This window comes from Porites lutea, chromosome 6 (genome assembly GCF_958299795.1).
Source record: "Porites lutea chromosome 6, jaPorLute2.1, whole genome shotgun sequence".
NCBI lineage: Eukaryota > Metazoa > Cnidaria > Anthozoa > Scleractinia > Poritidae > Porites > Porites lutea.
Genome location: NC_133206.1, coordinates 15188049 through 15201617, shown reverse-complemented (window position 1 = coordinate 15201617; position 13569 = coordinate 15188049). Strand labels below are relative to the sequence as shown.

Sequence of the window (13569 nt, the reverse complement as noted above, 5' to 3'; positions counted from 1 at the left end):
ACGGGTTTATAACGAACCAATTCAACGACCTGCTCCCAGCTGGCTATGGCAGAGGTCAAGGGTTCTAATCCAGAATAAGCCTGAATTTTTCCAGGCTTTCTTTTCACAACTGCAAAAGTTGCGTCTATAACTGCGATGATCTTCTTTCACGTAAATTGAAGTAGCTAGGCTTGTTTCTTCCTTCAGAAACACTTGTGAAGGCGAAGCCACAACGACAAACCAGTGAGGGTCAGCCGTATCTTTAGTAGACCTGGATCAGTAAAATCTTGAGTACCAAATTTTAAACTTAAAACTTACAGTAAACTGGTCCTTACGACAGGAAGAGTGATAGAAGAAATAAAGAAAGAAAACAAAAATAAAGTGGTAAATATATTTGCCCAATATTTCGTTTTTAGCAGGCCAGTGATAAATTTTCTCCTGAAAAAGGCAAAACATAATTATCACGTAAATTTTTAATCTATTAGTTGAGTTCGTTGCTGGTGAAGATCGACGTTGGTCCCAGAGTCGAGCTTCAGACGTTCTATCCGTCTGCTTGATCAAAACTCACTCAGACGAACTTAACTAAACCAGACGTCAACCTTTTCATAAACTTAACTCACTACGTTTGATTCGTCTCAGGAAAAGCTCGAGGTTTGGCCAAGGCCTAAATTATTTGCAAGCTTAAGCCTGATATCACGAAATTGAAACGATTCTAATTAAGTTCGGTAAATTTGTTATTACTTTTTTAATAGCGGTGCGAGACATGGAGTCTCGCTTTGATACGCACAGTGAATACCTTTTAGAAACATCTAACACCATACAAAATGCACCAACCAGAATCCTCTGATTTGGTCTGACAACGAAGGGCTAATGCACGAAACGTCTACTTCTCAGTCCCCTGACGGTGGCCAATCCACCTTATTACGGCTAAGTTGTTAAAGCCAAATCTTTGTAAGTCTCTCGACTCTCTCCTCTATCACTGAGTTTCGATTCTTTCCAAATAGCAGGAAGAATTCCAGAAGCAAGGGATGTAATAAAAATTGTGCTGAGGGGTTCTGCTAATTCATAGGAGAATTCTTTCGGGATATGACATGACAGATTTTCATGCAGGTCACTAGGCTTTAAAAGGCTGAATTGCTAAGAGCTTCGTACAAACTTCAAGGGGATGGATAGTCAGGACAGAAGTCGGTCGACAGGAAAGCTAGTAGTGTTGTGGCATCCAAAGGTGAAATATCATTATCCACAGAAGCATAAGATGTCGGCTAACGCCATCTCATTCAGGACTTCTCGATCGCATTCCAACGAGTAAGATAATGCGTTCCCTGAGCTGCCGGTCAGTCTGATGATAGTACACAACCACTTGCGGCATTCGTCTTTCCTCAAACGCTTGACTTTGTTTCCCCTTGTGCCTTTGCGTTTTTGAAGCTTTTCCATCATCTTTCCGTCGAGACTACCGTCGAAAATCCCAAGAAGCGCCTAGGTACGAGGCAACAGGCGACTCGAGTTTTTTTCTTGTATTTTTGCTCAACAAAGTAAAATGAAAGCACTCTACGATGTGCCGCTCAAAACTATTGCATAATTAATACAAGCTATATTTTTCCAAGTGGATGACATTGACACGTGTCAATCGGACAACAACATCAATTTTTAGGCTATGTTCACACTATACGGCGACCAATTTGCTACTTTCTAAGGGGCCCCTTTGCCATCTTATTTGACTTAAGTTAGGGCTTTGACGAATTTTCGCTATATTTGCCATTTTCGTCAAAATCGCCACTCTCCAAGGATCACTTTTGGTATCCAATTTGAATATTTACCAAACCCATGGAAACTTTTTTGCCAGATTTTCTATTCAGACCAAATTTGCCATTTTTGTAAGATTCCCCATCTTTGTTAACTTTTCTTCTTTGCAAGGAGCGCCTATTGTAATCTCATTAAAATTTTCACCAGCCCTTTGGCGATTTTTCGCCAGATTCGCCATGTTCGCCATTGCTGGCTGGTTTCACTATTTTTGTCATATTCGCCATTTTCGTCATAATCGCCACTCTCCAAGAGACCACTGTTTCATCCAATTTGCCAAACCCATGGCGAACTTTTGCCAGATCCGCCATTTTCGTCAACTTCTTCGCTTTCTAAAGGGCGCCTCCTGTAACATCATTTAAATTTTCGCCAGCCATCTGTTGAGTTTTTGGCAGATCCGCCATTTTAGTCAACTTCGTCTCTTTCTAAAGGGCGCCTCTTGTAACATCATTTAAATTTTCGCCAGCCATCTGGTGAGTTTTTGCCATATTCACCATTTTCGCCATTACATACATTTCTGAACATAAGTGGGTTCGTGGCGCCACAAAAAGCTATCCGGTAAGGTGTGAGCACCCATCTGATATGTGACTGTCCACATTATATTCAGAGATCGGGGGGGGCGCAGCTTCGACCAGCACAGAAATCGCACCACCACAATCGTCTTGTGTGTGAACAGAAAGAAGCCCTATCCGTTATGAATTTCGGTTATCCGGTTTAGTGTGAACACAGCATTAATTCTACAAAAATATAGACAAAAATAACAAAACAGTAAAGAGAAAAGCGACTCGAGGTTTCCTACAACTCCATCTCTGCATTAGGCACACGCAATGGATTTAGTTCCACAACGTTCGCATTTCCTCTCAGATCAACTCTACGAAAATTCTTGTTAAGCACACCATATATAAAAGGATTCAATGCCCTGCTGATATTGGCCAAAAACGTGTATGCTACGTACGCCTCGCGCGGGAAAGTCCACCTCCCAAGAATAGTGTCTACAATGTCAATTAGCAAAACTGGAGCCCAGCAAAGACTAAAAAACACCACTATCACAAATAGTGTGCGTGCCACCTTAATTTTTTTTATGTTCACAGTGTTAGTTCCGTTAACAAGGTGAGACAAATTGTTATTGTGACTGCGAATTGTCTTGAAGATTCTAAAGTAACAATAAAAAATAATGCAAGATGGAATCCCCACAAAAACGGCAACCAGAAAGGCGGTGAATGCATCACTGTCAATTATAAACCATAGTAGAAGAACTTGGATGGATGAAAAACCATTTTGTACCCATTTAAAAAATAATTAGCGGCGGTACTTTGGTGGTTTAACCACTCTAAAATCCCTGTTAACCGCCATCAAGACCAATGTATGTGTCGATGCAGCGGCCAACATAATAGCAAAGTATCCCTGAAATTAGCAGATCGAATTATTAAAAGGCCACTTGGAGGTTGCCTGGCCAACAGGTCCTAACGGAGCTGACATGAAACCTCCCAAACATAAGGCGGTAACAGCGAGTAATTTGACTAACAAATTAGGAATTGTTCTTCTCTGACGGTTTTGTAACATAACCAGGAGAGTTATAAAATTCCCAACTAACATTAACGAGGAATTAACTGATTCGAGGATAACTTTGGCGTTGCTTCTGGACTGTAACTCTGCGACCATTTCTGCCAGTTGCTTCTTTGCAGAGTCAATCAGATCCAGCTATCAGTAGAGTTAAAATATAATAATTGGATTGAATACTTGGTAATATGGGCGCTACGCAATTTCAGTATATATGAGCATTAGCCTGTCCTGTTATTATCGATGCAGTTCTTGACCTTTCCTCCCCTTTCTTTGAAACTCACCCGAGATAATGTCAGTCAAGCAGATCGATGCACTTGACTTAAGGAAAAGTTTAAACCGAAACGCGCGCAAATCATGAACACCGTTTGATGATCTAATAGACGCCCTGGGCATTTACTTAATTTTAGGGGTCCAAAAGGAGACGTTTAATAGATGGGAGGCGTTTACGGCTCATATTTGTAACAAGTTCAACAAAATCAATATGTTTTAGACGAAATTTTCAGGAGAGTTTACAAATAGCAGAATTTTCAGTCCATCCATTGATACGCCAAGGCCTTCTAGAGATCCATATCGCTCTTCCAAATGTTAGAATGTTCAGGGTCACTATATTGTTATTGTCAGCCTATCCTTATTTTGAGCTTGGCATTCAACAAGATGCAATGCACAAACGTGGACTTGTTAATCATGCAAGAAACTGAGCAACTTGAATGATTTTACTCTTTTCTGCTTTTTCGTAGTATTTTGGAGTGACTCAAGCAAAATTACTTTTGTATGTGGGAGACATGGATAAAAATAAATGAAAGGCAAATAGCCATTAAAGATTGCACATAATAATGTAAACAAAACCAGCTCAATAAAGAGTTCATTTCTCATTAGTGCAATGTGCAAGAGCGTATATAAACCAGTTTTAATTGGTGCGGGACTAGTATTCGTTACAAAGAGGTATTCTGATGAAGTTGTGTTTCTGACCAAAAAAATTTCCTCCAAAAAGTAAATAATTTAAAACACAAAAAAACCATATGAGAAGACGTTGACTGGTCTGGTAAAAGGTTTGCTTGTTACTATTACTATTATTATTATTATTATTATTATTATTATTGTTATTAGTAGTTTTTAGATAGTCATTTTACGACAATTCTCTTTCGTACACAAAAAGAATGTACATAGGGTATATATTTTAATATTCATATTCTTGAATCTGTAAATAGTCTATTTATTAAAGAAAATTAAAAAAATTTATTATTATTATTATTATTATTATTATTATTATCTCTTTTATCACAGTCTTTGCTGGTGTTCTTTTTGTGCATCAGCCAAGCGCAAACCATGCACCTAGAGCGTCAGTCACTCAAGTCAATCATTCTGTTCAGACACTGAGCACTTGTTTTTGTTATTATTATTATTATTATTATTATTATTATTATTATTATTATTATTATTATTATTATTATTATTATTGTTATTATTATTATGTCCATTCCTTGTAGACTCAGGCAAGATGTTCGGCCAGGTTTATAGTCCTTGGAAGCGGGTTACAACAAGTCACCACGGGTCCCAGGTCAGTACTTTCCTTAGTATCTTTGCTGTCCCCAGCAATGCTGTTTTCTAGATAACTTCCAACCTCACGTTCACGTCGATTCGCTTTATGTACTCCTTAAAGTTCACTGGTACGGTTCCAAGGGTTCCAATAACAACAGGTGCTATAATGAATTTTCGCATGCGCCAGACTTTTGCAATTTCATCTTTCAATAGTTGGTATTTCTCTAACTTCTCAAGTTCCTTATCTTTCACCCTGTAATCAACTCGGATGGCGACATCAATTATGACAACCTCTTTCTCCTTCTTATCAATAAAGACAATGTCTGGTCTTCTTGCCTCAATTTTCCGCTCACACTGGACTGTGAAATCCCACAGTATCTTGAAGTTTTCACTTTCCACCACTCCCTCCGGCTTCTGTTCATACCAGCTGTTAGCTCTTTCCAATCCACATTTACCACAAAGTTGGCAGTGGATATACCGTGCCACGTTATCATACCTTCCTTTATATTCTGTCTGCGCCAGCTTACCGCACTCACTCATCACATAGGCCACCGTTTCTCCCTTACTTCTTCTGCTGTGTGATCAATTTTAAATCTCGTATAATTTGCTCTTTAAGCTTGTTCCTGGGAGCTACATATCAAGGCCTCAGTACATCCTTTCAAATCTCCTTTTGCAATCCACTGACCAAGTTCTATCCCTGTCAATACCTTCCTTTTCTCTCACATACTGCCCATGCATTCTTTTCCGCTTCCATTTATTCTCCGTCTCCTTTACTTCATTCACTTTGTACTCCTTGGACTTCAATTCGGCGTCGTCTATAGTCGTTGTAGAATTAGAAACCTGGTTTACAAACTTAGAACAAACGCCGCCGCTGAAAAAAACGCACCAATCCCATTCAGAGTCTTCATAGCTAATAACATCACGGCTTAACTGACAGACAACCAATGACCTCGACTTAGTTGACCAACCAGGTCAATAACCAGAGTTTTATACCATCGACTGGCGTGATACAATTCATTTGACTCTGAAGATGACTACCGCACAGGTTGTCGAAAGGTTAGTCAATGTCAACAACAGTCCTATTCAGGACTCCACTCACCCGGACTACATATTTCATCTACTTGCAACAGAAATTATTAATTCGTCTCCATCCCCACGTTAGGCACGCGCAATGGCTTTATCTCCAAAACATTTGCTCTTCCTAACAGCCCCTTTGGTTCTACAGCAGCTTGAGCACAGCAGCATCTGCAGCTTAACACCTTGATATAATCGTTACGGAAGTTCTTGTTAAGCACACCGTATATCAAGGGATTCAATGCACTGCTGATATTGGCCAAAAAAGTGTACGCTACGTACGCCTCGCGAGGGAAAGTATATCTCCCATGAATCGTGTCCACGATGTCAATTAACAAAACTGGAGCCCAGCAAAGGTTAAAACACACCACTATCATAAATAGTGTGCGTGCCACTTTAATTTCTTCCACGTTCACGCTGTTAATTCCGTTGTCAGGGAGATGTAAGTTGTCATTGTGACTACGAATTGTCTTGAAGATTCTAAGGTAACAATAAAAGATAATACAAGATGGAATCCCTACATAAACTGCAACCAGAAAGGCTGCACCGAATGCACCACTATCGATTCTAAGATAACAGAAGAACTTGGATGGATGAAAAACCATCTTTTTACCGCTGAGGAAATATGGTAGAGGAGCACACATTGAATACAGCCACGACATAAGAATCATGATGATGGTTTTCTTCTTGGTGAAGTAACGGCGATATTTCGATGGTTTGACAATTATAAAAAATCTGTTAACCGCCATCAAGACCAATGTGTGAATCGAGGCAGCTGCCAACGTGATACAAGTGTATCCCTCAAATTGGCAGATCCAATCATTGAAAGGCCACTTGGAGGTCACCAGGACAACAGGCCCTAATGGGGATGACGCGAAAACTCCCAAACATAAGTCTGTAACAGCGAGTGATGCCACTAACATATTAGTAATTGTTCGTCGCCGATGGTTGAGCAGCATTACTAGGAGAGTCATGACGTTTCCGGCTAACAAAAACGACAAAATCAAAATCAAAAAAACCGATTCCAGGATGACTTGAGCTCTGCTTCTGGACTGTAACTCGGTTAACATTTCTGCCAGTTGTTTCTTTGTGGAATTCATTTCGTGCAGAGTCAATCAGTTCCAACTATGGAGTTAAAATATGATAAATGGATTATTAAAAACTGCGTGACATAGATACGACGTGACTTGTTTCTCAAGCAGTATTTATCAGATTGTTACTTTTCTGTATATGTTCACCACGCATTATTTGACCGTTTCTCCTCCTGTCTCGGAATCACTTAGAATGATAGCTGGCCTTGGTAACACCATAATCAGTGGCAGAAGGAAATCCCGGGAGAAAGGAAAGGAAAGGGAGAAGGCCAGATCATATGTATACAATATTATGTATAACATTCTAGAACATTGCGAATAAACAGAGTGAACTTATACACTTTCTACCGTCTCAATGAACCGCATCTATATTCCTGATATTTGACATCCGCCTATCGCCGTGGCTAATTCGCACAAACGTAAACAGCCTAACTTCCCGGAATTAGATTTAAGGAAGCTGCTATTATTCGCTTACTGAACAGTTTATTCGGCCGGAAACGGTAAAAAATAGTTAAAGACACTTTAATTTTCGATATTAATTTAACTCGGTTTTTATCGGCAAGTGTGAGTGCTGCTGCAGTCTTTAAATTTGTCAGAGGAAATAAAAATTAGTGGGTATATATAATGGGACCGATACATGTAATAACTTATGTGTAAAAATAAATATGACCGTAGAACTCAAAGAAGTCAGCAAAAGGTCTAAGGTGATTCATGAGCTGTACACAAACCCCATCCACTTGTGAAACCCGTGTTCCAATTATTTATTTCACCAAACAGATCACGATTTTGACTCCGGCAAACAAATTGGCGAACGTCCATATTAGAAACGTCAAGCTTGCTTAATGAAAACTGTGTTATATGTACCTATATCTTCTCATTGCGGCTCGTATTAAAAGACACCTGTTTCACAATTATTTATACAATTTATCTGTTTAGCAGTTTTGCTAAAGGCAGGAAATCGGCTTATAATTTAATAATACAAAATATAAAGAGGACCATAAACCTGTGGTTAAAATATTAAAAGGAGTAGCTGAAAGTTCTCAGAAGCTGAATTTTAGATCTGAAGGGATGAAATTTAATTAAATGAAAACAAATCGAAACTAGACAAACAATCGTATGCAAAAATACAAGCCTGAGCTAGTGTCTCATTTTGAAGTTAATCCATGGAAATTAAAAACTCACGCCAGTAGATACGATAAAGAAAATATTGATTAATAAAAATTAAAGTGATGTGTGGTTTTACTGTGGAATTTTCGCCGAACCGTTTGCTTTGAATTGAGAAGCTGACGTGCAATATATAGGGCCCTGTTTGCTTTGTAAAGGGAAACAATATGGCCAGTGTATACAGTTGAATCTCTCTTCAATTTAGCGACACTTCCAAAAGGCGGAAGCTTCTCAGTTAGAGACAGTGGTCTTGGTCAAACTTTTTGCAATTGCTACCTCTACTGCACTGCAACACTTTTCAGTTTAATGAGAACACCTTCTCCTTGGATCAGATGTTAGTATTAAGGGGAAGTTCAAGTGAAGTTTCAAAAACAAGCAGGGATGTGTTATCAAGTTTAAATGAACGAAGTCAGTCGAAAACGCAAGGTTACTTTTTGGTTTCAAAACCTTCTCTTTGCATTCATTTATTTTCACACTAATCCTTCAATTGTAGATTGGGTAATCGAAATTTAAATTTAGCCATTTCATGAATTTATTACAGCACCAGTACCAAACTATTAAGTTCAACTTCACTTTTTGAGTCAGAAAAAGTGAGAAAGAGAAAACTTTGGCGCGTTGGAGTTATGCCGATCGATTTGAATGTCTTGAAGGGGAATCGGTCAACTGTATCTACTCAGCAAACTTAGCTCAATGAATAATTTCTGTCCCGGTCTAATTGGTATATCTTTCACGACGTGATTTGTTGAAAGTGGACATCTGCGCAAGTGAAAGATGGATTTGAAAAATTTTATCGAGAAACTTGCGTTAAGGAGCTTTTTTGCAACCACTAGTTAGTTCTCTGCTGCATAAAACAAGAAGTCATACCCACCGTTTTCAAAGCTGGTGTAACTGGGGTTTCACTGAGTTGATACGATGGCAACACAAATCTAGCGTAGTTTAATGAGATCCCATTGCAACGAGTGCGGTAATCAACAGAAGTAAAGCGGTGAAACTGAAAAAAAGTTTGAGCGCGGCACGTCACTCTTGTCTCCAGAGTCACGCGAATTTTTTATCCAACACTACCATGGACACGAGTGTCCAGAGTGTCGGAAAAAATTGAGGTAGGTGTGTTACTTCCTTCACTTCAAAAAGTGAGACAAGCCAAACTCTAATTTCGGTCGACCTAAATTAGGTTAAGATTGTCTGTTGGGTCAGATGTCGAATTTAGGACACGTCGTTTGTCAGTGCTTCTCACTTCGCAGCCGGATTTTAAGATGACGGCTTGACAGGTCGCGGGATATGTTTGCTTTTCGGAAGTGCCTGTCAGTTCTAATTTTTACCTTGCTTTTCCCTGAAGTCTGTACCTTTGAATTCATGTTACGCCGAGTCAAACCCACAATGAATTGGATCTTTCCCCGCCTTTCGATGTGACCGATGGATCAAATCAAAGACTAACCCGTTTCAGCTCAGCTCCGTACATCGATCGGCCGTGAAACCCACGAGTGAATTGATACCGAAATAATGCAAAATGACTTTGAAATACTCGTTTAAGCTAATTTTCGTCAAATGTATCTTTGCATTCATTATAAATACAGCTCCACAAGCTTCAAACAGTACGTATGGCAGAGAAAAATGCTTGAACTGTAATAATTTTACCGTATTAGTTTTTAGTGCCAGAGTGGGCAAGTGGGAGCTGTATTCTCGGGCAGGAGGTAGTGATAGTGTAAGTTCGAATCTCTGCGTTGATAACCTCTTCTTCTTCTTTGAACATTTTCTTCTATTTAGTTTTATTTCTGTAAAAAAAATCATATTTCTTTCTGTTTGGCTCGCTTTACTTTATTCTCACTGCTTACCCCCATTTTAGCTTCGCGAGGTTTTTGCAATAACGTATTCCTAGTACTTTATTACAGTCGAACCTCTCTCAGTAATACGGACACCGAAGGGACAGAGCGAAGTGTGCGTATTAGAGACTGAGTGGTGTCCGTATAAAAGAGGTCACCATAATGACGTTACTTTTATGACTCCACTTACAATTTTAAGCGTTCCGTAGCTAAAACCAGGCTCACACTCGTCTTTAAACTGCATTTAAAGTTATTAATTCACAGTACAAAGGCACTGTCTTTCAGTAGCATACAACATTGTACATCTCAGCTACAGACAAAACAAAACGAGCTACAGCGCAATGTTCCATGTAAAAAGTTGTAACGTAAAGCACAATTCTGAAAGTGTCTTTCGCTATTTTGCAAGTGCAGTAAACAGTACCTAGAGTACAAAATGTAATAGAAAAGATCTTTATGCTATCTGTAGTTATTGAGACCTTCAAAAAGTCGGTTATGTTCCTCTGTGCACCTTTCGCAAATCGTTGTTTGGTATACAGCGACTGGGCTTTATATCACCTTGCATAGCTCACCAGCCAGACTAGACGGGATTCACCCTATGCAGATTCACCTGATCGGGAATCGGGATCACCTGATCACCGCAGTGTCCGTAATAAAGAGGTTAAGTTTATACGAATTTACTCCCTGGGGCCGATATTTAGTGTCCGTTGTCCCTATTATAGACTGAGGTTTTTTTAATGAAAATATATGAGAATTTTGTCGGGACATTGGAAACTGTCCGTTATAGACAGGTATCCGACCGAGAGGTTCCACCCTATAGTTTAGTTCGTCGTATGTGAAGTTCGACGTTTGTCGCGGAGACGATCTTCAGACCGTCGTTCTATCCGTCTGAAGCAGACAAATAGACCGTGTTGGAAGATCCAAACTCATTTAGACGAACTTGACTGAGCCAGACGTCGAACTTTTCACGAACTTAACTCACTAAGTTTGGTTCGTCTCATGAAAAGTTTGAGGTTTGGCCTAGGCCTATATTATTTGCACGCTTAAGTCTGAGTGTAACGAAATTTGTAACGGTTCTTATTAAGTTCAGTTAAATTTTTTATTAATTTTTTTCTTTAACGATGCTAAACTGTGAATAGAAACTCGACAGACCCTATCGAAAAAGGTGGCAGCGATGCAAGGGCGAAAATCACGGAAGGTATATTTGATATGGACCCTCGCTTCGATAGCGTACTGGATACCTTTTACAAACATGTAAGACCATACAAATGCACCATTCACGTCAATCTTCTGATTTGCTCTGACAACGGAGGGCTAATCAGTGCGCGACACGTCTACTTCTCAGTCCCCTGACGGAGGCCAATCCACCTTATTACAACTAAGTTGATAAAGCCACGTCTTTGCAAGTCTCTCGACTCTCTCCTCTATACCTGAGTTTTGGGTTTCCGTGATCAGCTGATCGATCTGACTGGCAAAATATATCGGGTTAGCTCTTTCTACCTCAGTTTTATACTATAATTTTTTCATTAGATCTTGTTGTATTTGGGTAATAATACTAATTCCTATTTACATGTTCATGAGGCGTAGTTGCTCTTACTGCCAAAGGTTGTACAACTGCCTGTCGGTGAGAGCGGCAGCATCTGCGGTAAAATAACTTATGATACTCTTTACGAAAGTTCTTGTTAAGCACGCCGTATATCAAAGGATTAATAGCGCTGCTTATAAGAGCTAGATAAGTATATGTTAGGTAAGCCTCGCGAGGGAAGGACCATCTGCCTTGAATCGTGTCCACAATGTCGATTAAAATAATAGGGATCCAACACAGACTGAAAATCATCACTGTCACAAACAGTGTGCGAGCCACTTTAATCTCTTCTACGTTTGCCATGATGACTGGATTCCCAGGACGGTGGAAGTTGTTACTGTGACTGCGAACTGTTTGAAAGACTCTTAGGTAGCAGTAAAGGATATTAGTGCTTGGAATCCCTTAGTAAAGTAGAAGGCAATATGCCACAAATGCACTGTTATCGATTGGAGGATAGCAGAAAAACTTGGAAGCATGGAAAATCATTCTGTGTCCGCCCAAAAAATATGGTAATGGACAACACATGGAATAGAACCACGACAAGAGGATCATGATCATGGTTTTCTTCTTGGTGAAGTAACGGCGGTATTTTGATGGATTGACGATTCTAAAATATCTGTTAACCGCCATCAAGGCCAATGTGTGAACTGATGCAACAGCTAAGGCTATGACTATGTACCCTTGGAACTGGCACGTTGAATCGCTGAACGGCCACTGAGATGTCACTAATACAACAGGTCCCAAAGGAACCGACACGAAACCTCCCAAACATAAGTCGGTAACGGCGAGTGATGCCACGAACATATTCGGAATTGTCCTTATCCGATGGTTTAGCAACATAACAAGGAGGGTTGTTGAGTTGCCAACCATCAAGAACGACAAAAGAAATATTAAAAAACTTGATTCCAGGATGACTGCAACTACGCTTCTTGACTTTAGTTCATTTAACATGTCTTCCAGTTGCTTCTCTGTGGAGTCCATGATGTTTTGCAGAGTCATCTAGTTTCAGCTACGAACATTCGACCATGATACTGCGTAGACAAAACGCTAAAAGAATGTATCTATAACACCTCAGGGATTGTATCACATTTGATCTAAGCCATATAAAGGTGGGAAGAACTTACACGGTCTATCGTCTCAGCAGATGGCTCAAGTTTGGGAAAATAAATAATTTATATTTTAGTCGCTATGGCATCGAGTGCCCTCCAAAAACGTAAACGAAGCTGCCGATCAGTTCTTTAAGTTAGAAAAAAAAACTTGCAACATTAAATTGTTTTAGTATTTAATTTGTAAGCAGCTCCTTTTTTTCATCTGAGCTTATGTCTTCGAACAGTCAGGGCTTTTTATTATGGGAAAGTGTGTAAGGATTTTATGGATAGCCGTTCATGCCTGTCCATATTGAGCAAATTAAAACCCTGTTTGAATGATTTAAACTTTATTTATTCAGTTTTAACTCCGGCTTTGGAAACAAAATGTATTTAAAATTTGACTTTAAAACTGATTAAATTCAACATTTTATCAAACTTCTTATATTTTGTTTCTTTTCACTTTACCCCGAAACAGCGTGATTTAATCTTTTTATTTGCTCTTTAAATATTCATTTAAAATTCAAGTCTTTTTTCAAATCGTTTTTTGATTAAAAATTTGGTTATTTTGTCTCTTGAACTTCTATCAATTTGCATTACAACTGCTTTAAAAGTTTATTTACACTTTTCCAATACGAACTTTGATTTCATCGTCCTGACTGTCTAGCTCGGCCAAAATGGCCATTTTTCTCTGCACCTTTCCGGAGCAGCTAACGAAGTTAGCGTCTTTGCCTTCTGCTATTTTTGTTAATTTGGCCAAAGAAAATAGGCCATGAACCAGCCACATTGATTGATTGATTGATTTACATTCTCTTCCCACGTGATCGAAGAAACATGAGCGAACGATTGGTTGGTTCACGAGCCAATTAAAG

General features: G+C 39.3%; 2 protein-coding genes and 1 pseudogene across 2 annotated transcripts; all 3 read right to left on the bottom strand.

The window, feature by feature from the left end:
* Nucleotides 1-4947: 4947 nt before the first annotated feature.
* Nucleotides 4948-5421, bottom strand: LOC140941926 (uncharacterized). Its single transcript, XM_073390930.1, has one exon. It carries the CDS (start codon nucleotides 5419-5421, stop codon nucleotides 4948-4950), a length of 474 nt encoding a protein of 157 aa, XP_073247031.1.
* Nucleotides 5422-5771: 350 nt separating this feature from the next.
* LOC140942237 (melatonin receptor type 1B-B-like) lies at nucleotides 5772-7240 on the bottom strand. The gene has a single exon (XM_073391200.1). The coding sequence runs from the start codon at nucleotides 7053-7055 to the stop codon at nucleotides 6018-6020; it is 1038 nt and encodes a 345-aa protein (XP_073247301.1). The 5' UTR covers nucleotides 7056-7240; the 3' UTR covers nucleotides 5772-6017.
* Nucleotides 7241-11582: 4342 nt separating this feature from the next.
* On the bottom strand, nucleotides 11583-12593 carry LOC140941925 (melatonin receptor type 1B-B-like; annotated as a pseudogene).
* Nucleotides 12594-13569: the final 976 nt, after the last annotated feature.